We start from the raw sequence: 27,204 nt of genomic DNA on the forward strand, positions 1-27,204 counted from the left end.
AGTCAATCTAGTGATAGTGCACTGAGGCTGGCTAAAAATGAAATACTACTACTAATAATATTATTATTATTATTAATAATAATAATAATAATAATAATAATAATAATAATAATAATAATAATAATCAAAATCTTAAAATCTTACAGTGGGCAAGGGATTAGGCTTCTGACTGGCATCATTGGAATTTTTTATTAAATACGTTACAAATTTTTAACAATTTAAACCTGCAAGTACAACAGAGAAGACACTGCCACCAAGAATTGTGCTGGCATCATTATCTAGTGAGATATAAAGAGCTGACCAATATTACCATTAAAGATAAATGCCAAAATGTTTGTAACATCAAAACAAGGGAGCAGTAGGATACCAATCAAATGCTACCACAAATGGAAACCAGTTAACATGGCGCTTAAATAAGCAGAAAGATCTTAATTCATAAGTTAGGAAGGCTCAAACGAAAGAGTCTGAGAGAATATTTGAAAAGAATGAAAGACGAAAAAATGCTGCTTGTTTGTTTATAAGGTAGAATGTTTGAGAAAAAATGTTGAGAGTAATTAAATGGCTTAAAAGAAATATGAGTGTGTCTGAATATTGTCATGTTATATGTGAGAAATGAAGTGCAGACATTTGTTTGTCTGATTTATATGTTGTTGGTACCATTTAATTTGTTTAAGAAACTGCTGAAAATACAATAGTAATAAAGCTCAAAAATAATTTGGCGAAAAATGTACAGTATAATATTTGCCCTTTGTTGATAAAAATACTTAGATATGCAAATACTTCCCTTGAAATTCTGATCAGGTTTTAAGGAAAAATGCTTTTTTGATAATTACTGTATAAAATACAAAGGAGACAAGAACAAAAATGCTACAAGTTGTGATGTGTATGTGAGAGAGAAAGAGAGAGAGAGAGTGGGTGCTTTTTGAAGGTATGGATGTTCTCATTTAATTTATGTAAATTAAGCATAAGGAAAATGTTTAGTTTTAGGTAAAATATTCAGGAATAAGACACTTAAGTTCTTAAATAAATTTTAGAACATAAGAGCATTAGAACAATCTAGACGAAAACAGGCCATTCAGCGCAACAAAGCTCACCAGTGCTATACACTTATTTGTTATAAAAAACATCAAGTCGAGTTTTGAAAGTCCCTAACGCCTTACTGTCTACTACACAAATTGGTAGCTTATTCCAAGTGTCTATTGTTCTTTGTGTAAAGAAAAACTTCCTAATGTTTGTGTGAAATTTCCGCTTAACAAGTTTCCAACTGTGTCCACGTATTCTTGATGAACTCATTTCAAAGTCACCATCTCGATCCACTGGACTAATTCCCTTCATGATTTTAAACACTTCAGTCAGGTCACCTCTTAATCTTCTTTTGCTTAATTTGTAAAGGGTCAGCTCTTTTAATCTTTTCTTATAATTCATTCCCTGTAGCCCTGGAATCAGCCTAGTTGCTCTCCTATGGACCTTTTCTAGTGCTGCTATGTCGTTTCTTGTAGCCTGGAGACCAAAACTGCACCCAGGACTCCAGATGAGGCCTCATCAGTGTGTTATAAAGCTTGAGAAGAACCTCCTGTGACTTGTACTCCACATTTTGTTAGCCTTCTTAATGGCTTCTGAACACTGTCAGGAAGTCGAAAGTTTAGAGTCCACTATAACAACTAAATACTTCTCATAAGGTGTACTCTTGATTTTCAGACCTCCCATTGTGTATTCAGACCTAATATTTTTACTTCCTATGTGTAATCCTTTACATTTACTGACAATAAATTTCATTTGCCACAAATCTGCCCAAGCCTGTATGCTATCCAAGTCCTTCTGCAATGATATAACGGATTCCAAATTATCTGCTAATCCACCTATCTTGGTATAATCTGCAAACTTAACCAGCATCTTACTTATATTTCTGTCTAAATCATTTATTTACTGTATATTAAAAATATCAGTGGCCCCAGCACTACCCCCTGCTGCTCACCACTCTTAACATCAGCTGATTCTGATGAGGTTCCTCACACCATCACCCTCTGCTTCCTGTGTCTGAGCCAATTCTGCACCCATCTAAAAACATCACCCTGAAATCCCACTTCTTTTAATTTGATGCCCAGCCTCTCATGTTTCACCTCATCAAATGCTTTCTGAAAGTCCAGATGAATAATATCATAAGCTCCACTTTGATCATATCCTTTTGTTGCCTCCTCATAGAAATTCAGCATGTTAGTCAAACACGACCTCCCTTTTCTGACCCCATGCTGACTGTTCAGTTAAACTCCTGTCCTTGCCATGTGTTGCTCAATCTTATCCTTAATAATTCCATTAATTTTTCTGTGATGCATGTTAAGCTTACTGGCCTGTAGTTGCTTGGATCTGCCCGGTCACCCTTTTTATATAATGGGATGATATTTTCCATTTTCTAGTTCTTCGGAATCTCCAGTGCACAGTGACTTCCTAAAAATATGTGTTAAGGGTTTATATCTGTACTCACTAGCCTCCTTAAGAACTCAGGGGTAAATATTATCTGGGCCTGGTGATTTGTTTGATATCAGCTTATTTAATCTGAGCAGCTCTTCTCTCTCGACAATTTCCAAATCCCTCAGTACCACCTTAGCAGTCTCATTTACCTCTGGCAGGTTATCCACTTGCTCACTGGTGAAGACTTCTGAAAATGTAAGTTTAGAGCATCCGCTATTTCACGGTCTGTATCTTTTAATTCGCCTTTACAATTTCTGATGCACTTCACCTCCTCCTTGACTGTTCTTTTATTGCTAAAATACTGAAAGAATCTCTTAGGGTCTTCTTTCGCCTTATCTGCTATATTCCTCTCCAACTGTCTTTTAGCCTTCCTGAAATCCTTCTTATTGGTTGCCCTCATGTTCTCATACGTTCTATGATTCACTTTGCAGTCATTAGTCTTATATGCCTTATACAGCAGTTTTTGTTCCTTTGCAGCTTCTTTTTTTAACTCTTTATTAACCCACTGCAGAGTTTTTTATATTACCTATTAATTCCTAACTTAGGTATGCACTTGTCCTGCATTACATATAAAACATTTTAAAACTTGTTCCACTGCTCCTAGACGGTCTCAACAGTTAAAAGCTTATCCTAGTCCACCCTCCTTTGACTTTGTCGCATCTGCTCAAAAGTAGCCCTACCAAAGTTCAACTTAACAATTTTAGTCTTTGCATCTGTACTCTTACAAAATACTGAGAGTTGTATTATATTATGGTCACATGACCCTAGTGGTTCAATCACCTCTACACCCTCAATTCTATCCTGATTATTACAGAATACTAAATCCAGACAGGCTTCACCCCGTGTTGGTGCTTTAACATGCTGTGTTAAAAACAGTCGCTGATTAAACTCCAGCGCTTGTGCTCCTCCATTTGTAAGGTTATTGATTTTAGCATTACAGTGTGTTGTAAAGGGTTTTAATATTAAGGGACATGTTCTAACTACTGTTAAACAATGAATGGTATAACAGAGTATTTTGTGATTAGAGACCATAATGTCTTATTACATTGGTATACTGTCGATAGAAACAATTTAAACTAACAGCTGTTTGAGGGAAATCATAGGATATAATTAATATTATGGTGTCTTGGGCCAAAGTAATGTTGACAAAAAGCCAAACAAAGTAATAATTGGACACAACAGAAATGGAGCGCCTTGTGCAGCGAGTGGCTGAAATGGGCCGACGTCTTACATTAGTGCAAGTAGTCATAACCTATTCTGAAGTGAGGACTGAAACCTGCTCTTCAGCACAGATACTACCTGTCTTTAGTGGAAAATAATGGCAGTACCCAAATACTGAGCACAGTTGGATATAAATCAGTGTCCTTGTGGATGTGAGCATGGGTGTCTGCATGAGGACTCAATCTCTGGTCATTCTTGTAAACATCCATCCATCCATCCATTTTCTAACCTGCTGAATCCGAATACAGGGTCATGGGGGTCTGCTGGAGCCAATCCCAGCCAACACAGGGCACAAGGCAGGAACCAATCCTGGGCAGGGTGCCAACCCACCACAGGCCACACACAAACACAAAATACAAGAATAGATGCATTTTTAGAAAACTGATATAGCTAATATTTATTGGATATGGAAATCAAACATTTATTGTAACAGTATGGCACTGGTCAAGCAATCACTGGGATTGTTTAATTACGATATTTAAAACTCCTTAAGTTATGGAAGAACTTACAAATACACATTTCTGAGATTTATAGATGGAAAATAAAATTAAAAACACTACAGTTAGAAGCAGGTGGGGTTAAAGTAGCAAATCAAATTAAGTTTAAATCATAGTTAGTGGGACTTCTTTGGAAAATTATCATCTTATGCCAAATAAACTGCACAGACTTACTTTAGCAGTAGAAAAAATGTTTATAAATGTTTGCCCAAAGGGTACTGTGGGACTTGTGGGTTATTTTGGCCTGTGCTAACTGCTCACTCCAAACTGACACAGTCCCCCTGTTACAGAAGGAAAAGGGCAACAAAGATTCAAGCTCCAACTATAAAGCTGAAACCAGACTGAGATATGATCTTCAATGTTAAACCACTTTAAGGTAAAAAAAAAACAATGAGTACGTTTAGATTTCTAAATGGTAGCAGGACAACAACTGATATTTTAATTATGGCTCTGCTTAGGTCAATAACTTCAGTTAATGAAATCTCTTTTTGAAATGAAACAGGATAAATCTAATGACTTTTAAAATGGCGTTAAAAGCTTAGTTAAAATTTTTGATTTGTAAAAGTCTATCCCTGTGTGTATTTTATTATTTCCAGTGAATCTGTGAGTGTTATGTGTGTGACTTTCCTAACTCAGATGTCCTTTACCTATTATCTTCTGAACAGCAACCAAGGGAACAGTGAAATAATTACAATTAAATATATATCAAGAGTAAATATCCATCCATCCATCCAACCTGCTATATTCTAACTACAGGGTCACGGGGGTTTGCTGGAGCCAATCCCAGCCAACACAGAGCGCAAGGCAGGAAACAAACCCCGGGAAGGGCGCCAGCCCACCGCAGAAGAGTAAATATATATTAAGTAAATAAATATTAATATATATATTAAATATTGTGGCGGCACGGTGGCGCAGTGGTAGCGCTGCTGCCTCGCAGTTAGGAGACCCGGGTTCGCTTCCGGGTCCTCCCTGCGTGGAGTTTGCATGTTCTCCCGTGTCTGCGTGGGTTTCCTCCCACAGTCCAAAGACATGCAGGTTAGGGGCATTGGTGATCCTAAATTGGCCCTACTGGGGGTGTGTTTATGTGTGTCCTGTGGTGGGTTGGCACCCTGCCCAGGATTGGTTCGTGCCTTGTGCCCTGTGTTGGCTGGGATTGGCTCCAGCAGACCCCTGTGACCCTGTAGTTAGAATATAGCGGGTTGCATGGATGGATATTTACTCTTGATATATATTTAATTGTAATTATTTCACTGTTCCCTTGGTTGCTGTTCAGAAGATAATAGGTAAAGGACATCTGAGTTAGGAAAGTCACACACATAACACTCACAGATTCACTGGAAATAATAAAATACACACAGGGATAGACTTTTACAAATCAAAAATTTTAACTAAGCTTTTAACGCCATTTTAGAAAGTCATTAGATTTATCCTGTTTCATTTCAAAAAGAGATTTCATTAACTATATTCGGATTCAGCGGGTTAGAAAATGGATGGATGGATGGATATTAAATATTGCCTCGCAGTTAGGAAACCCGGGTTCGCTTCCTGGGTCCTCCCTGCGTGGAGTTTGCATGTTCTCCCAGTGACTGCGTGGGTTTCCTCCCACAGTCCAAAGACATGCAGGTTAGGTGCATTGGTGATCCTAAATTGTCCCTAGTGTGTGCTTGGTGTGTGTGTGAGTGTGAGTGCCCTGCGGTGGGCTGGCACCCTGTATTGGCTGGGATTTGCTCCAGCAGACCCCCGTGACCCTGTAGTTAAGATATAGCGGGTTGAATAATGGATGGATATTAAATATATATTAAGATAAATCAGTATGTCAAAGACTTTTAATATGTTTAACTAATTTGGGACTTTAGATAATATTTAATAGCGTAAGGATGTTTAAAGAATATAACAGTTATCTATTTGCTGTTTTGGGTAAATTCAAATGATGTTAAGTAGTCCCCTGTACAATAGATCCTTGTTTTGTTTCTCAGTCTGTATGTAATGCTGAACTGAATAAGGACACATTGTGGCTCCACCAACTTAGTGTAAATAATGGAAATCCATCTTTGGATGTATTTGTAACTATGGCTCCTGACTTTTCATTATTTTATAAGTATTTTTAAGTATTTTTCCAAGCAGTACAAAAGGGATGGTTAGCAGTTGCTACAGAGATATGACATGGTGCCTGTTTCCTCCTCAACCAAGAATCTGTTAACTCTAGAGACATCTTGTGACCCCAGACTAAATTTGCCCATTGGCACACACTTTAAGGAGATCCCACAATCCACCACTCCTTGCTCTTATAAGCAGATTAAACAGCTCAACCCCATACCAGTGATTATCATGCAGTGTGGAGCAGAGCTCCCTGCCACACATGACGCACACTTTTTACTCCTCGGTTTGTCAACACCAGAGACCTCAACAAGTTTTCATCAGCCATTTTTACAAAAGTCCATTGCTGGCTATATAGCTTAATATTACAGTGCCATTGCTTTGCTACCTTTGTATGGAAGAAGGTGGAGAACTAGCAGCTCAATATAACGTAACTAGGCAACCCGTGGCGTAGCATACGCCGCATAATATTGTTTTTGATGTGTGAACACTTCCTGAAAGACACAGTTGTCAAAATGGGGAGGGTTTGAGGATATGACTGTGAGTGAATGAAAAGATGGAACTCTGGAGAGAGCAACATACAATTGTCCGTGACTGAAAACAGGTTTTGGCAGATACAGGCATATTTCTTTCAAAGTTTGTCCTTGTGCCTTATTAATAGTCATTGCAAAGGCCAATCTAACAGGAAATTGTCTGCGTGTAAAAGTAAAAGGCAAATTTGAATCTGATGGGGTCAGGGAAATCCGGGGAATAAGGACAGTTTGTGAGGTAGCAGATGTGATAGTCTTACACTCCAGTACATTGCGGTGAATGCTGGTAACAGTCAGTCTAGTGCCATTACAGAGACCTCCTGCTGGCATGAGGTTTCTGAGAAGCATGACGACTGAACCAATTTTAATTTTGAGTTTATGCGGAGGCATGCCAGTAGGAGTAAGACTGTTAAGAAATTCTGAATGAATGTTGATCTGCGGGATCGTCTATGATGATAGAGTCAACGCTGGTGAAAGTTACTTTGTCGGTAGGGATAAATTCAGTACTTGTTCCTTAAGGTGTAGCGAGTCTTCGTTGGTGATGCTTAATATAGCTCGCGTACTGAGTTGTTCTGGAGTGACAGTTGAGAAGTCGATGCCTCGAGAGCGAGGGTGGACTCGGGAAGAGGGTTAGAGTTAGCGGGCAGGGTTTTGTTGTGCATACCCCATGGTCGGGCAACTTGGTCGATTATACATATTGAAAAGCAGCCGGAACTGAAAAGAACAATGAAAAGTCAACATGGCTCAGAGGTGCATGTGGACTGTAGCAGAGATGAAAGCGACTGAGGCTGTGTTTGGTGAGGTGTTGCGTGCGGGCATATGAGCAGGCAGTCTGCATGCCTCGAGAGCAAGGGTGGACGCGGGAGGAGGGTTAGAGTTGGCGGGCGGGGCTCTGTCGTGTGTATCCCATGGTCTCTGTCGTGCGTACCCCGTGGTCGGGTGACTTAGTCAATTATATATATAGATGTTGACTTTGCTGCTCCTCTTGACCACCTGTTTTTTCTGCTAATCTTCTCAGCCAATCAAAATGCTTACATAACCTATTCTTTCTACTCACCAGTACATCATTGCTACTCAAGGATTGATTACTTCTTTATAGATAATAACTTCTTGCCTAAGATTAAATCTTGTAAATACGATGCTATTGTTATTTCAGACCATGCTCCGATGATCTTGGAGCTGAAATTACTAAGCCCCATACACTCACCCCGCAGATGGCGTCTCAATCCGCTTCTATTAGCTGACGAGAATTGTACTGAATTTATATCCAAACAAATTGAATTCTTTCTAGAGACAAATACATCCCCTGAGATCTCTGCAGGAATACTCTGGGAAACTCTTAAGGCCTTCTTAAGAGGACAGATTATCTCATATCTTTCCCACAGAAATAAATCCGAAGCGAAGAAAGTAGCAGAGATAAAAAGCGAAATTACTAAAATAGATGAAGAACATGCCAGACTACCAAGCGAGACTCTACATAAGAGGAGGCAGGCTCTACATTCAGAATTAAACCTCTTGACAACTAAAGAAACCGAACAACTAATTTACAAATCCAGACATCATTATTATGAACATGGAGAAAGCTAATAAGCTTTTAGCAACAAATTCACAAGCAAGAAGTGCATAGCGCAATCTCGGTAATTACTAACACGAATGGAGATAAAATCATCGAACACAAAAATATAATGTACACTTTTAGAGACTACTATAAATCCCTATATACTACTGAGTTTAAAGAAGACAATATACAATCTAATGCATTTCTGGATAAATTACAGATACCACAAATTGACGCTATTAGTGTGGAGGAGCTCGATAAACCTCTGTCATTATCAGAATTACTGGATGCTATAAAGTCACTCCAAGGTGGAAAAGCAGCAGGCCCTGATGGCTACCCTGCAGAGTTTTACAAGAAATTCTCCGCTCAGCTAGCTCCCTCCTATTAGCAACATTTACAGAAGCCAGAGATAACCAATCTCTTCCACAAACCTTTCGCCAAGCACTAATCACTGTCTTTCCAAAACAAAATAAGGACTTATTACAATGTGCATCATACAGACCAATTTCACTTCTGAATAACGACGTTAAAATACTCTCTAAAATCATAGCTAGAAGGATGGAGAAAGTGCTCCCTCAATAATATCACAAGACCAAACTGGATTTATTAGGGGCCGACACTTATCTTCAAATCTTCGACGCCTGTTTAATGTAATATACTCACCAACTAAATCAAACACCCCAGAAATATTATTATCATTGGATGCAGAAAAAGCATTCGACATGATTGAATGGAAATACCTTTTACTATTTTGGAGAAGTTTGGGTTTGGCCCAACATTTGTGCATGGATTAAATTACTGTATACTAACCCAGAAGCTTCAGTTTGCATCAATAACATTTGCTCAGACTACTTTAAACTAGAGCGTGGCACAAGACAAGGATGCCCTTTGTCACCACTGCTGTTTGCAATTGCCATTGAACCACTGGCAATACATTGTCGAAATACTGATCAGATAAAGGGGATTAGCAGAGAAGGACTGGAACAGAAAATCTCATTATATGCAGATGACATGGTACTGTATATATCGGACCCAGAAAATTCTGTGCCTGCAGTCTTAGCAGCACTCACAGAATTTCAAAAGCTCTCTGGTCTCAGAATTAATCTGAATAAAAGTGTACTCTTTTCGGTGAATTCGCAAGCATATAATATTAGATTAGACACCCTTCCTTTTATCATTGCAGAACAGTTTAAATACCTCGGGGTAAACATCACAAGTAAACATAAAGCTCTTTATCAACAAAATTTCGTCGTCTGTATGGAAAAAATTAAACAAGACTTGCATAGATGGTCAACCCTTCATCTCACACTAGCTGGAAGAATTAACACTGTTAAGATGAATATTCTTCCTAAGCTCCTTTTTATTTCAAAACATACCAATATACATTAATAAATCGTTCTTTAAGCAATTAGATTCAACAATAACCTCATTTATTTGGAATTCTAAACATCCACGCATCAAAAGAGCGACCCTACAAAGACAAAAGGCAGAAGGCGGCATGGCTCTACCTAACTTCCAGTTTTATTACTGGGCGGCAAATATACAGTCGATAAGAACCTGGACACAAATAGAAGAACATACACAGGCATGGACCGCAATAGAAGTAAAATCCTGCAGTACTTCTTTGTATTCCTTGCTTTGTGCTCCAATAAACACACGTTATCGGCAATACACTAATAACCCAATTGTGCTCCACTCACTTAGAATCTGGAACCAATGTAGAAAGCATTTTAAGACGGAGAAGCTTCTTTCTGTGGCACCTGCAAAAGAACCACCTCTTTCAACCCTCACAAACATATGCAGTTTTAATATCTGGAAAAATTTGGAATTAACTTGCTTAGAGATCTTTATATAGACAACGTCTTTGCATCCTATGAACAATTACATTCCAAATTTAACATTCCAGCTACAAATTTCTTTCACTATCTTCAAATCAGGAACTTTGTTAAACAGAACCTTCCAGATTTTCCTCATCTTGCACCCTCATCCACGCTGGAAAAATTATTGCTCAATTTCAAGGAGTTAGACTCCATCTCTACAATATATAAAATCCTTTTACAATCCCTTCCTTTCAAAGATCCAAGAGGACACTGGGAAAATGACCTCTCAATTAATATATCAGAAAAGGAGTGGAAAGTAGCAATGCAGAGAATTCACTCAAGCTCCATATGCGCAAAGCATACAATTATACAACTCAAAATTATATATCGAGCACATCTGTCTCGACTAAAACTCTCAAAATGTTTCCAGGGCATGATCCAACCTGCGAACGTTGCAACCAAGCCCCAGCCTCACTAGGTCACATGTTCTGGGCCTGCTCCAAATTAACATTATTCTGGACAAAAATTTTTAATTACCTCTCAGACAGTCTTGGACTCACAATCCCTCCTAACCCATTAACAGCTGTGTTTGGGGTTCTTCCAGAGGGTCTTAAAGTGGAGAAAGACAAACAAATTGTGATTGCATTCACTACACTGTTGGCACGCAGACTTATTCTGATAAACTGGAAGAACCCAAACTCTCCTCTTTAAGTCAGTGGGAAACTGATGTGTTATATTATTTAAAATTGGAAAAATCAAATACTCAGTTAGAGGATCTGTGCAGACTTTTTCAAAACATGGCAGGATCTAATCAGTAATATTTTGAAATGATTTTATAAAGCACAGAGAATTTGTTGATTTAGGTATTTTTAAAAGCCTTAAATTTTACACCGTTTGGCTTGCTCTCTCTCTCAAGGGTGGGGATCGATCTGTTCTTAGCATAATTCTTTTTTTTTGTAAAACTTGATTGCTATGTATTGATTGTAATAAAATTAATAAATAAATAAATAAAAAAAAAAAATGCTTACATAACAAAAACAAAAAAAGAATTGTATTAATTGTTTCAGTAAGATGAAATGCACTTACTAGAGTCAGTGCTGAAGTTAAATTTTCTGAAGCTTTACTAATGGGTTCCCCCGTGCTCGCTTCACTCGCCAACCCCCCTTGCCTGCGCTACACACCAGTCACTTCGCGTCTGTGCCGCTCATGTTGTGAAGAGGGAGGCTGAATGCACCCCAAGGAGACAAAGTCGCTCTTCCGAAACCCCCTCTTAAATGGTGATACAATGGGAAACAAATACAGTTTTTTTTTCCTCTTCTTTGTTCGATCAGCTGCTTGTTGCTGCTTGATGTACATCTCGCGCGGCGCTTTAAACATTTAAAAGCCTCAACAGCAGTTCTGGAATGGCCGTCACAGTCCCCTGACTTGAATATCATTGAAAATCTATGGGATGATTTGAAACAGGCTGTTCGTGTATGGCAGCCATCAAATTTAACTGAACTGGAGAGATTTTGTATGGAAGAATGGTCAAAATTACCTCCATCCAGAATCAAGACACTCATCAAAGGCTATAGGAGGACAGCGTCTACAGGCTGTTATATTTGCGAAAGGAGCCTCAACTAAGTATTGATGTAATATCTCGGTTGGGGTGCCCACATTTATGCACCTGTCTAATTTTGTTATGATGCATATTGCATATTTTCTGTTAATCCAATAAACTTAATGTCACTGCTGGAATATTACTGTTTCCATTAGGCATGTCATATATTACAAGGAAGTTGCTACTTTGAAAGCTCAGGTAATGATAAACAAAAATCCAAAGAATTAAGAGGGGTTTCCAAACATTTGCATATGACTGTGTATATGTAGGTTTTAAAATAATCCCAATTTAAAGCGTGACAAAAACGTGACATAAAAATGTCACATAAAATTGTTGCACAAAATAGTTGCACTTTTAGGCTTAGGATTTTATATATAGAGTATATAGCTTGTTAAGTGCTTTTTCTTCTAGTTTTATGTATTTATTTATTTGCATACTCCTCTTTTTCTGCCCTTGATTTTATAGGAAGTCTGCAGAGAAAACTGGTTGTTTTACTTTATTATTGCTAAAGTTTGGAAGAATTTGAATATTTTTTTTTTTGTGTTTAAAATAATTGCTTCCTCCTTCCGTGTTCTGAGGTAATTTTTACAAGTTATGAATCACATAGACACTGAATATAGTATTTGAGATTTCTATATATAGAATTTTAGCCTTCTCATGGTTTTCATCTCTGTGTTTGCAGTTTTTGGCTTCAACTTAAATAAATAAATAAGTCTTGTGTCTGTTGATTACTTAACTCTCTGAGTAGCGTTGCGCAAAGGACATCAGGGGAATTGACACTATAAATATGGCAGTGTTCATATTTATCTCAATCTATCAGTGGACACTCATAAAGAAACTCCAGGGACCTTTAGTGTGAGTTTCGTGTCAAGTAGGCCCCTGTGTTAGGTTTTTGAACTCTCATCTTGATTTTATTGCTTTGCCTTTTCTACTGGCATCTCAACAGGTCTCAGAATAATCCAGAAACGTTAGTTTGTCTTACTACCCTGAATTATATAATCAGTTATTGGTTTTGGGCTCTATTATTTTTTGTTACATTTATAATAATACTATTATACAATATATATTCATTTTTTTAGAGTTGCATCGATTGGGTTTCTCTTGGCCAGTTCCACTTTTTTTTTTTTTAATTTAAATTGATCTTTCTGAATACAAATACAGATCCTATGCATGCCTACCGGACATTGATAATTCTGCTGTTGATGCTGGTCAGTTCTGACTGCTCACTTTCCACTTATGCCTGATTATAATCCACTAGTTCTTTGGACTGGAGTCTCCTTCCCCACCACTTTAGTTGTATACACTGTCTTTTGGGGGTACAACTGGGTGACTGCCTCCACTTATCTACTTCAGTACTGGTCAGCGAGCTCCTCCTCAAATTAATAAATGATGAAGTTGAGCTGCTGGATTAGCTGCTATCTCTTCCAGATGTGAACTTCCAGGGCCTTCAATCTTTAAAATCAAACATTAAATATTAATGGAATCAGTTCCAACTGGTTTTTACTATTTGTTTTGTTTTCACTGTGAACTGAATGTAAACTAAAGCTGTTTGTTGTTAAATGCTTGTCTCCCTCAGTCTACTGCTACCTAAACCTTACCCATGTGCCAGTAAGTGTTCATCGGGAGCAGACTAAATTTATCATCTGTCTGGCTAGCGCTCTCTTGTTTGCTTTCTGTGTCTTTCTCAATTTCATTTAAGAACACCAGACAACTCCTCACACACTAACATACTTGCATTTTAAAATGTTCAACTGATTGTGGTCTTGTGTGGCTTATTGCTGTCTTACAAACATTTGCTGAGGACTCTCAACAATTCAAAGTACTTTCCTTCTTTCTCCTGCTCTGTGTTTATTTCACTTATCAGGTGAGTTTATTTCACCTTTACTTTTTTGCTAAGTTTTCCAACATGAGCAGAAATTTTCTTGTTACCTCAAATGCTCTTAACTTTCAACAACTGCTGTGAATTAACTACTGACTTTGCGTTTATTTTTGGTTTGACACTTTCTGCACACAGTTACTGATCAGCTGATACGAGGACCACTTGAGCCCCCAAACACACGTCAATGTCATATGCACTTTTCTAAAGAGCAGATTGGGAAAATACACAACCTTCTAACAGGATAAGATGTAAAAAATGGCAGGAGCAAATGTGAAGTCCTGAAGAGTAAATCACAGAAACAAGATTTCTATATAGCAAGTGACATGAATGAAGAGACCATCCACAAAACAAATTATATGAAACAAAAACCCAAAGAGATGAGGAGGTCTTTTTCATATGAAGCATGTGGCTTTTAAATAGTTTGGATGAAATTTTTCAAATTCAAAAAGAAAATTTCCAGGTTTTTCTCACCAGACATATCAGCAATATCCTTATCAGATCTTCTTCTCCTGGAGAACAGTTTAACAAATTTCTTACTCAAGCCGTGGTCACTCATTTTTAGATTTTCTGAGTTGAATGTCAGGTTGTCTCCTTTTAGGGCTGCTTCTCACCAAAGTTAATATGACCGCTCATCAGGCAGAGACTGTGGAAGCACAGAAAGGATGTTAAAATATAAATAAATGAATGACTGGATAAATAAATAAATAAATAAATAAATAAATAAATAAATAAATAAATAAATAAATAAAAATAAAAGAGCTTAACAGGGAAACAGCAGATACAAGTCTCTCATTCACTTGGACATGACACACTGAATGGTCCTGATCTCCCATTAAGAGTCCACAAAACACCAGACTTCTAGACACTTAACAACAGTCTCAGTACCTTAACTCAAGTAATCAACATGAACCTCTGAGGGGGTTAACCTCCATTGGACCAAAGCCCCAGAATTAAGTCTGGAGATGAGGCACCTTTGGTATATGTGAATTCAATGACTGTGTCCTCTGTTGATAATCTTAAGGGTGCTCCAGACGTATGATGCATACCTGGTAACATGCAAGCATGGAATAATAGGATGTTGTACTAATATAATATGACAACCACAACACACTCATTTAATTAATGTGGCTATGCAGTGTGGTGCTGCCATGTCTCCAGTATCTGGCAAATTAATTTGAGGCTAACAACATCATCTTTAAAAACAGATTTGTAAGTTTTCAACATTATCGAGTGTTCAGCAGGCCACCAATATAGCCCAGCCAGTCCTGACATTTAGCATTTAAATCATCTGCTGGTAATTTAAACAAAGAAACCACTGAAACACAAACTGCAGTAATCTTAGTAATCACTAAGAGTGGGCTCAGCAAGAATCTTGACAATGGATACATCTTGATGAAGATGGGCGAAATAATTCAAGGAACTGCAAAAATTTAGAAAAACAAAAATCATCCACTGCAGATGAGACGGCAATAGAAGCTTCTGGGAAGATGGGTCACACAGGTCAGTTTGAATAGTTGAAGAAAATCAAGCAGGAAATATTAAAAATACACAGGCAGACAATGGTGATATAAAGAAGGCATGAAGAGGTTGTGTTAAAACAACGTACATATCTTTGAAGAGTGGTAGGAACAAATTCAAGAGCTCAACAGCCTTTTGGATTTGATTTCCTCAGAGGAGGCCGTGGCCCACACTTTAGGGTTTGCTAATGCAAGAGCCGCTGGTTGAGGTCTATTTGGAAAGCAGTGGTGTTCTCTTGGAGATACTCGGACAGTTCAGTTATTAGCTAAACAGATGAGTTGATGGACTGAGAGTTCTCCTCACATTTGTCAAATTTCTTATGTTCTCATGTTCAGGATGGCATGAAAGGTGGGTACTGTGTCTTTGCACTGGCAGATGGGAGTGATGTTCCTATTACAAAAACAGGGTGACAAGAGGGTGTGCACCAGTTACTCTTGATCCTGAAGGAAAGTCTGTGTCTTAATAATAACACAGGTATACAAAAAAAAAATGTTTTTTCAGGTGCCAAGGTTTTCTGAATGGATTTAGGGTATTTTCAGGGTGCTGAATTCAAAAATCCCATTACTTTTTTCTGAATTTGTTCTAGTTTTTAAGATAATGGACATCCGTGAAAATAATGCATTTCCCCAATGGGACTTGTGTGGATAACAAATGCAATAGCTTTTGGTGTGTCTTTTGACTCTTTAACAGTGTCTTAGGTAATGCAATATCCCAGATAATTATTTTTCATTTTAATTTGTGGGCCTACAATGCTATAAAAGCGACTTTTTGAAGCCAGAATTAAACTGTGAATTTGCAGAGGAAAGAAATCGGCTACAGTATAAGTTTGTCAACCCAGTCTTGGTTTATACCCAAAAAGTTCTGCCTTAATAAGTATATAAATGCATGTAAAAATTATGACTTCATCAAGAAGAGCCTGCATCAACAATCCTGATGTATTCTGCTGCTATTCTGCAATTCTCTTGATTCACTAACACAATGTCTGACTTGTATCTCAGAATGGATGAATGGTAACGTTCTCAAGTTAAATAAAGAGAAAACTGAAATCTTAGTGATTGGCAATAATGGATACAATGAGGCTATTAGAAATAAACTTGATGCATTAGGATTAAAAGTCAAGATGGAGGTAAAAAGTTTAGGGGTAATTGTTGACTGTAATCTGAATTTTAAATCACATATTAATCAGATCATTAGGACAGCATTTTTTCACTTAAGAAACATAAGTAAAGTTAGACCTCTTATATCATTGAAAGATGCTGAGAAATTAGTTCACGCGTTTGTTTTCAGTCGACTAGATTACTGTAACACACTCCTCTCAGGACTACCCAAAAAAGGCATAAATCGTTTGCAACGAGTGCAGAATGCAGCTGCTAGAATCCTAACTAGGAAAAGAAAATCCGAACACATTTCTCCAGTTTTGATGTCACTACACTGGTTACCTGTGTCATTCAGGATTGACTTTACAATTCTACTTATGGTTTATAAAGCCTTAAATAATCTCGCCCCATCTTATATATCGGAATGCCTGACACCCTATATTCAAAATCGTAACCTCAGATCTTCAAATGAGTGTCTCCTTAGAATTCCAAAAGCTAAATTTAAAAGAAGTGGTGAGGCGGCCTTCTGCTGCTATGCACCTAAAATCTGGAATAGCCTGCCAATAGGAATTCGCCAGGCTGATACAGTAGAGCACTTTAAAACACTGCTGAAAACACATTACTTTAACATGGCCTTCTCATAACTTTAACTTCATCCTGATACTCTGTATGTTCAATTCATCATAATAACTATTCATGGTGGCTCTAAAATCTGTACTTACCCCTACATTAGACCCCTAATGGTCTGGAATCCCTACAGATTTTATTTTTTTATCCCGCCGTCTGGAGTTTTTTTTTTGTTTGTTTCTTCTGTCCACCCTGGCCATCAGCCCTTACTCTTATTCTATATTAATTAATGTTGACTTATTTTATTTTCTTACTGTGTCTTTTATTTTTCTATTCTTCATTATGTAAAGCACTTTGAGCTACTTTTTGTATGAAAATGTGCTATATAAATAAATGTTGTTGTTGTTGTTGTTGTTGTATCTGTGGAGAGCACATGGTTGAAAAACAAAGAAAAAGTATCACAGACTTTGTGCATTGAGTATACCTGGCTTATTTTGAAGTACAGTTTGGAGACCAGGATAAGTCTTGGGCTCCACATATGGTTTGCAAAACATGTGTGGAGCACCTACAACAGTGGACAAAAGGTGAAATAAAAAGTTTAAACTTTGGTGTGCCAATGGTATGGACAGAACCGAAAAACCACCATGACGATTGTTATTTTTGTGTTGTAAAGATTAAAGGCTTTAATTGTTACAAGAAAGCTCAGTGGGATTATCCTGTTTTGGAATCAGCAAGATGACCTATTCCACATGGCAATGACATTCCCATATCAGTGTTTACCAGACTACCAAACCAGCCACTGTCAGACTCTGAAAAGAGGTAGGGATTGGAGTTTATGGCAGGTAGTAGCAGTGGAAGTTAATTTGAGGGAAGCTCTTCGACGCCTCAGCCATTAAGCCAAAAAGAACTCAATGACCTGATTCAAGACTTACATCTGTCCAAGGAAGCATCTGAACTTTTAGCGTCCAGACTTAATGAATGAAATCTTATAAAGGCGGAAGTTAAAATTACATCCTATCTGACAAGAGAAGAGAGGCTTCTCCCGTATTTCAACCAAGAGGAAGAACTTGTATACTGCAATGATATCCCAGAAATTGTACATCAAATGGGACTAACAGAATATTGACCAGAAGACGGTGGCTTTTTATAGACAGCTCCATTAGAAGCTTGAAATGTGTTCTCTTGCACAATGGTAACTGTTATGCGTCTCTTCCCATTGCTCACTCAACAAAACTTAAAGAAGAATATGAAAATGTAAATATCGTAATCCAGAAAATCCGTTATCATGAACATCAGTGGTCGATTTGTGTTGATCTGCAGATGGTGAACTTCTTGCTTGTACAGCAATCTGGATACACAAAATACCCATGCTTCATGTGCCATCTGGGATAGCAGGGCAAAGCAAGATCATTGGACAAAAGTGTCATGGCCTACAAGGGAAGAAATTATTGTTGGCGCAATCAACAAGCCGCTGGTGGACAAGAACAAAATCATTCTCCTACCGCTTCATATTAAGCTAGGATTGTTGAAGCAATTTGTTAGGGCTTTGGACAAAATGGGTAATTGCTTCAAGTACATTTGTAGAGCATTCCCTGGACTGAGCATGGAAAAACTAAAAGCTGGAATCTTTAATGGTCCTCAGAATCGTAAACTCATGAACGATTCCAATTTTACCAAATGCATGAATGACACTGAGGCTTCGGCCTGGAAGAGTTTTGTCTCTGTTGTGAAGAACTACTTAAGTAATCACAGAGCAGACAATTATGAAGAATTGGTGCAAGATATGCTTGCTAACTTCAGAAATTTGGAAGTTAATATGAGCATAAAGATGCACTATCTCCATAGCCATTTAAGCAGATTTCCAGATAACCTTGGAGACTTCAGCGAGGAACAAGTCGAGAGGTTCCACCAGGATATAAAGGTGATGGAGGAGAGAGGCAGATGGGACACACACATGATGGCAGACTACTGTTGGAGTCTCCAACGTGATTGTCCTGATGACACACATAAAAGGAAATTGCATAAACAGCGTTTTTTGAAGCATTGACATTTAATAACAAATTAATATTGTATTAATTCATCAAATCATACATAACTTTTTTTCTGTCACTGTTAGATATTTTTTAGTTCTTTTTTGTATGATGTTAGACTGTTTACTTACTAGTTGTAATTAAAATAAAAATATTCTTGCAATTCTGAATGCTTTTCAAACGTGTTACGTCAATTAATTAATTAATTAATTAATTAATTAATTAATTAGTAAATATCTCAGAAACTAGAGCCAATCTGGCAAAACCAATATTCTCATATTCTTAATCAGCACCATAAACTTAATATAAAACCGTTCAGATATCATTGGCACCAAAATCACTGTATACCAGTGTAATGCATTAATGACACATATTTATTTACCTTTAAAATTTTTTGTTAAACAGCATTGATACATTCGGGAGACACACGTCTATCCAAAGACAACTAATGGCAATGAGAATTTAACTGAGTTCGGGTGTGTTAGCATTTTTTGTTTATTTTAGAATATTATCATTTTTGTTCTGAATTGCTTTCTGTTTGAGGCGTGACATGTGAAACTGCATTTATATTTTTCCTTATTTCGGTCGCATTTCCTCAATGCTGATTTTTGAATTGTATATGCAGATAATGGTCCCAACTGCCGCTCTCCAGTGGTTGGAAAATCACGTTAGAGGGCATTAATCTACAGATACAGTTTAAATCAGCAGTGTGCTGAGTCGTGTGTCCAATTTGTTTCTTCTGTGTTAGTAGAGTTATCTGATGGCTTATAAGCATTTTGTACTTTTTGTTCATTTTGCTAACCAGAGCCTTTCACCTTTCTGGCTCATTTTGATTTGAGTTTTTTTTTCTTCTGGTCTATTTCATATTTACAAAGTTAGCCATTTGCACTCCAGACAATTTACTGTCAATCTGATTAAATCACAAAATGAAAGTCAACACAAAACACAGCAGTGAGGATGACAAACAGAACTAAGAATAGGTACCGAGAACTGCAGTGCTGACATCATGACACTGGAATGCACTCAAATTTGTATTTTACAGCTCTGATTTTGACACATAAAATTTTACTTTACACAGATTATTAATGTCAGCACGTATGAAAAAGTCCATCTCTATAAACACATTACAGGCTGCTTTCTGTTTTATTTGTGCCACGCTCTGAGCTTGTGATATAAAATAAATAACAAATGAAACTGAATTTATAAATTGAATATCGAGGAGTTGGGACATTTGATACATTTGGGAGGTCACATTGAAACGTCTAATCACTTTCAGGCTGAACTGACTCGTAATGGCTTCCATTCAGGCATGATATGTCATTGCATAAAACAGACTTGCGAATTTTAACCATAAAAATTACTTGTACACCTCAGAAGATAAAGAAATCTAAAGGATCACAAAGGTGACTATCTGATCCCATTTTCACACTTTATTCTTCCAGTCAGCATCTTTTTGCGTTAAAACTGATTAAGTTAGTTTTTGTGCTGCAATTACTTAGTACAATTTCTTTAATTTTTCACTTAAGCTGGCACTTAAGTGTTCAATCTGCCTCAAGAATAATTAGCAAAGGTGGTAGGGAATGAAAACGGCGCCCATACGCATGCGCCACATGGCCGCCCTGCTGCACGCTGAAGAGAGTTGATTCTACAATAAAATAAAATAAAAATAAAAAGAGTAATAAATATCATCTCCCCGAAAGTGGACAGTAGACGTCACATAGTATATGTGTACCAAATTTCAAGTCAATAGGTGAAACAGTTTGCGAGCTACAGGTGATTTTAAATCCTGGACAGACAAACGAACAGCGTATTATATAAGAAGATATAAGATGAAGAATTTATTAGCAGTATGTGCACCCAATATTCTGAATGACGCACAGCCAGCACTGATAAGAGACCTTAAACAGTACCAGCACATTCATTGTGTAGCAGATCAAATAAAAAGGAATCCCATACAAACTGTGATTGCATTGGTGTTTCTCTTTATGCTTCATTTCTGGTGTGTATTTGACAGGGACTGTTGCTTGCCATAATATAACATTTACTGGTGAGATTCTGAGTTAATAAGTTGATTGATTGATTGATTGATTGATTGATTGATTGATTGATTGATTGATTGATTGATTGATAAATGTCTGTGTATCTTCAGTTCAGACCAGTCATGTATCCCTGAATGGGCCAGTTTGGCCCAGGTCCAGGCCAACACTCTAACACTGCAACATAACAACCCTGGCTGTTTTCAGCATTGTCTTGTACTGAGGTTGTCTTGGAAAGTGCATAACACACACTTTCAGTGAACAATTTCCTTCTTCTTTCTTTGATAGGCTTGCCCCAGCCAATGAGGTTTTACCGTGCCTGTGTTTACATATATGGATCTGGAACACACAGTTTCATCATGCAGAATTTACAAAAACATTTACTGCCATAGAAGGATAAGAAGTAGGCCTACTATAGAAAGCAGAAACTGTCACTGCCACCACCATTTAAATCCATTTAAAAATGAGAAGATAGGAGCTTCATTCCTCCTATTGTGACTTTAGGGCCATAAAAACTTCAGGGGACACAATTTATGAGAAATGTAAACCTGGTTGACAGTCAAACATTGAAAACTGAATCAATCTTAGTTAGCCCTTCTACTCCTTATAATTTACCTGTAATGTATTTGTATGCCTTTATAACAAACATGGGGGTACCTGCCTTTACAAATGATATGGTGTTGGATATGATACAGCAACTCATGGGGGCTGCCATCTGGCATCCCAGGGGAGGTACTGTTCTGCCCATGCTTGCTCCCCCGGTCTTCTTAGTGAAGAGGTGCCCCGGCCGGACAAGAACCTCGACTGTCTGTGACACGCGTTTTATACAATTATTCAAAAAAAGTCAATAACAGCAAGGAAAGGAGAAATTATCACACTACAAAAAACCGAGAAACTTCTTTTTATGTAGAACATAAGAACACAGGAAACTGGACAAATGAGAGGAGACCATTAACTCCATCAAGCCTGTTTGTTTAGCTAATAGCTAAGCTGTCCCAATATCTCAACCAGATCCTTCTTAAAGGTTGTCAGGGTTTCTGCTTCAACTCCATATCTTGGTAATTTGTTTCAGAGTCCCACAACTCTTTGTGTAAAGAAGTGTTTCCTGGCTTCTGTCTTACATGCACATCTAAATTTCCACTGATGTCCTTGAGTATGTGGTTCACCACTAAGTTGAAAAAATTTGGCTTGATCTACTTTATCAATGCCTTTGGGGATGTTGAAGACGTGAAGATATCCTCACATAGTCTTCTTTCCTTCAGACCTATTTGTTTAATTATTTTAATCTTAAACAAACACACTTCTACGCAATTTACTTTACTTTCAGTTTTACAATTTCTCATTTATCTTGTGAATGTTTCCCAGTGAAGCTTAGAGAGCTGCAAATGAGCAGCAAACAATGGTCATTCTGGAGGTTGGGGTATCCCATGAAACATCAAGCACTGCAAAGCAACAAAACACAGTTGACAACCTTTTGTTGCCTCCTCAAAGAATTCCAACATGTTAGTAAAACATGATCTCCCTGTTTTGTACCCAAGCTGACTCTTCAGTTATTCAGTTCTTGCCATGTGCTGCTCAGTCTTATCCTTAATAATTCCTTCCATTAATTTTCCTGTGATGCATGTTAAGCTTACTGGCCTATTGTTGCTTAGGTCTGGCCTGTCACCCTTTTTACATAATGGGATAATATTTGCTATTTTTTAGACGCTTGTAATTTCCCCAGTGCACAGTGACTTCCAAAAAATAAGTGTCAATGATTTATATTGGTACCCACTGACCACTTTAAGAACTGGAGGATAAATTTGATCTGTTTCTGGTGATTTGTTTGATGTCAGCCTATTTAATCTGAGCAGCTCTTCTCTCTCTACAATTTCTAAATCCCTCAGTACCACCTTAGCAGTCCTTTTTACCTCTGGGAGGTTATCCACTTGCTCACTTGTGAACACCTGAGAAGAATGTGAGTTTATAGCATCCACTGGTTCATTGTCTGTATTTTTTAATTCTCCTTTACCTGATTCATTTCACATCGTCCTTGACAGTTCTTTTACTACTGTGTCGTCTTTCATCTATCTATCTATCTATCTATCTATCTATCTATCTATCTATCTATCTATCTATCTATCTATCTATCTATCTATCTATCTATCTATCTATCTATCTATCTATCTATCTATCTATCTATTTGCCTGCCTAATCTCATTTTAAATAGTTGCTCTCATGTTCTCATACGCCCTACGATTCACATTGGTGTTATTAGTGTTATATGTCTAATTCATCTGTTTTCTGCAATGTTTTTTTGCAGCTTTTTCAAATCTTTATGAACCCTCTGTGGTGTTTTTTTTTTTTTTAATTTCCTACTAATTCCAGATTTAGCTGTGTATCTGTCCTGCAAATCCTGTTAAACATTTCAAACCTGTTCCACTGCTCCTGACATGTATCTACACTTAAAAGCTTATCCCAGTCCATCCTCCGTAGACTCCTCTGCTGAAAATTTGCCCTACCAATGATAAACTTAGCGGTTTTAGTCTTTGCATCCACAATCTTAAAAAACACTGAGAATTGTATTATATTATGGTCACTTGATGCTTGTAGTTCAGTCACCTTTACCCCCTCAATTCTATCCTGATTATTACAAAACTAGACATTAAGCCCGTTACAATAACGGGCACTAGAACAGTAGTGCATAATCATTTGTATGAACAGTCTATATTACATGGCAAGGGACCTTGTATGTGGCTGTAATATGCGTCATTGTATTGTGTGCCTTTAATTTTCTCTCAGTAATACTGGTTTCTATTTCCGTAAAAGGCCTGTAATTTTGTCGGAAAGTAATACAGTGGAACCGAAGTAATTTCCCCCATAGGATTGTATGTAAATACAATTAATCTGTTCCAGACCGTATGAACTGTATGTAAATATATATTTTTTTAAGATTTTAAGCACAAATATAGTTAATTATACCATTGAATGCACAGCGTAATAGTAAACTAAATGTAAAAACATTGAAAACACTAAGAAAACCTTGAACAACAGAGAAAACTAACACTGCAAGAGTTCACGCTATAGCCTTACGACCGCCGCTAAAACACCTTTTTTAATGAGTTTTAAGCACAGGGAAAAAAATGAACATTTGAAAAATCTGTAATCTAATAAACAACCAAGAAAAGTAACATTGCAACAATGCACGCGTGCGCCTGTGTGTGTGTGTGCGTGTCTGTCCCCTATGCGGGCCTGCCTGTGTGTGTTTGAGTGTGTCTCTCTGGCGGGCGGGCGTGCCTATCTGTCCGTCCATCTCTTGCGTGGGCCAGCCTGCCTGCCTGCGCGTGTGTGTGTGTGTGTGCGTGTGCGTGCGTGTCGGTCTGTCTCTTGGACGGGCCTGCGTGTCTGTCTGTCGCACGCACGCACTTATGTGTGTCTCTCTCTCTCTGCACACACAGGGAATGCACAGGAAGAGACTGAACACGTGCCGTGTGGCCCCGCGCATGTGCACTTCACCAGAAGACACACACACATGGACACTGGACGCACATAAGGGTTTAATTAAAGAGGATGATACTAAATCCAGACAGGCGTCCCCCCATGTTGGTGCTTTAACATACTGTGTTAAAAAAAAAAAAAAGCACTAATTACTTCTAAAAACTTCTGCTCTGGTGCTCTGCTATTTACAATGTCAATCAAGTTACTTTTTTTCAATTGCTTAAAATTAGTTCTCGAAAATAATCTCATTCCTGAAACAGAGCCTCAAAACTTCACAACCTTAATGCCATTGGGCACAGCACTGTTTCATTTCTTAATGTTTATGCACTAAGTGGAAGTTAGTAAAGCTCATTTTGCAAATCTCTAAGTACACCCATCACTGCATAGACAAAACGTACATTGTATAAGCACAATTCTAAATTGACTCTGGTAAGAGACAGCTGGCATCTGAACCCAGCTGGGACACCCAAGAAATGGAAGGATGAGGGAAGGCAACTTCTTTTGGGCACTGCCTCCCCCAGAACACTGCAGCGGTGCCATAGATTCCCACAGGGCACCATGGGACTTGGAGTTCTATATCTCAGCTCTGTTGGATACCGTGGAGTGCAGCCAGGTGGTGCTATAAAAATTGAGGAGCTGTATGGCATGGGGTTTCTGCTACAACCCAGAAGTGCTTGCAGATCACGTAGGTGGAAGAGCAGAAGCTCTTCCAGGTTGGCCAATATGAAAGGACGAGCCAGAGTTGGGTGGAAGGTGGACGAAGCTTGCTGGAAGGAGCAGAGGAGAAAGAGACCAAGAGATAGAGAGAAAAGAATAACTGTGTGTTGTGCCAATTATATACTTGTGGCTGTGGTGGTAAGAAATGCTCAAGGGAAGAGTTTCCTGAAGTAAACAAGCCCTTTGTGTTTTTAACTTGTGCCTTGTGTCTGTCATATTGGGTTTGAGGAGCTGGAGTGCCCTCTAGTTTCCACACTCTGATAAGCCAATCAGAACATATTGTCCTTTTATCATTTAGGAATATACAGTACATTTCTCATTCATATCAGCACAATTAGTCTGTATAAATCGTGGCATGCTCAATATAATTTACAATGAGCAGTGTATTTATTCATTTGGCAGTTGGAAGGTATATAAGAATAATGAGCGCCCACCCCTACCCCATTCTACATGTCATGGCTAATTGTAACCAATTACTAATTACAAACCTTAAAAAGGTCCTGTTGCTGCAGGAAAACAATGGAGCAAGAAGCAAATGTAAGGGCAAAAGCTAAAAGTGTCAGAATGCATGGTGGAGAGGTGAGAGGAATTCAGAGAGGATGAGGAAGAGTCAGGGTGCATCAAAGGTGAATAAACATATAAAATAAGATCAGGGACACCATTGTTGACCATGTAATAAACTGTGGCCTAAGCATGGCTGAGGTTTTGTGAAGTGTCCAGTCGCAACTAAGCTCTACCTCCGTGGCATCCGTAATATGAACGTTCAGAAATTAAAATAGATATGTAACCAAAATCCTCTACATGGCATATATATTTTTCTGTTTCCTTGCAAACTTGGTAATGGCACAACAGAAAGGATATTTGTACTGCTGACTTAAGGGATTCATGTTTGTGCCATTTCAAGATTGCACCACTTCCCCATTCTGGTGGCAGAGGCCCATCATTTACACCAGAACAAAAGACAGCAATTGTTGACAGGGTGTGGGACAAAAATGTAATTAGAATCTGTGACATCCAGAGCGCCATTCTACAAGGTGACACCAACTTTCAGAACATCACCTCTGTCAGTCTCTGTACCATAGATAGGATGCTGAAGAGAGGGTGAAGGAGCAAAGGTTCCTGTATGTGCAAGTACAGTCAAGTTTTTTCCCTTTAATATGTCAATGTAATTTAAGGCCAAACTTTTAAACATACAGTTTTATAATTTTTTTCTTTAAGTGGTTTGTTACACTATTGGACATTAATTTACAATACGTTTGTATATGTGAATGAAGCAGGATTCAACCTGAGCAAAGTCAGGCAACATGACAGAAACATAATAGGCCATTGAGCCACAGTAGATGTGCCAGGTCATTGTGGTGGTAACACAACCATGTGTGCTGCAATATCACATGATGGTGTAATCCACTACCATCGGACCCTATAAAACAGCTCATCTCCTTGATTTCTTATGAGGGCTTTAGAGTACTCTTATTCCCAAGAATGAGAGGGGAGTGCTGAGACCTGATATGCCACCATATATAATTATTTGGGACAATATCAGTTTTCGCCACTGCAGTCTTGTCAGGGAATGGTTTACTGCCCATGAACACATGTCAACGGAGTTCTTACCACCCTATTCACCCTTCCTTAACCAAGTAGAGGAATTTTCGGCATTGTGGTGGCAAGAATTTGACCATTAGCCCCATGAAAAGATGTCTCTACTGGGGGCAATGGATGCTGCTTGTGAATACCTCACTATGGGAACATGCTGAGGGTGAATGTAGCATTCAAGAAAGTTCTTCCCCCTTCTGCCTGGGAAGACAAGACATCATGTGTGATGTTAATGAAGTGTTATGGACAAACAGAGAAGAAGGGATGGATACTGAGATGGCTTGAAATTATAGTTACATTCTATTTGCAATACAGGGAATTGCTGTATGTTTTATAATATTTTTTCCTATTAAAAAAAAAGATTTTGTTTTATGTCATTATTTTGCAATTATGCTTGAATGCACACTGGATTTAAGTTGCATACATCTGTGTATATTTTACGTTTACAACAAAATAAATGGTGTGCCTGGTTTTGGTTCAAGTATACAGTGGAACCTC

At 38.0% G+C, this 27,204-nt stretch overlaps 1 protein-coding gene across 1 annotated transcript in view; it reads right to left on the minus strand.

The window, feature by feature from the left end:
- Positions 1 to 27,204, minus strand: part of LOC120534500 (NACHT, LRR and PYD domains-containing protein 12-like) — a 48,599-nt gene that overhangs the window by 11,610 nt on the left and 9,785 nt on the right. Inside the window, exon 2 of the mRNA XM_039762103.1 lies at positions 14,143 to 14,314. Within this exon, the coding sequence (XP_039618037.1) occupies positions 14,143 to 14,227 (85 nt within the window). The 5' untranslated portion in view covers positions 14,228 to 14,314. The remainder of the gene's footprint in view (positions 1 to 14,142; positions 14,315 to 27,204) is intronic.

Source organism: Polypterus senegalus, chromosome 8, assembly GCF_016835505.1.
Source record: "Polypterus senegalus isolate Bchr_013 chromosome 8, ASM1683550v1, whole genome shotgun sequence".
Taxonomy (NCBI): domain Eukaryota; kingdom Metazoa; phylum Chordata; class Cladistia; order Polypteriformes; family Polypteridae; genus Polypterus; species Polypterus senegalus.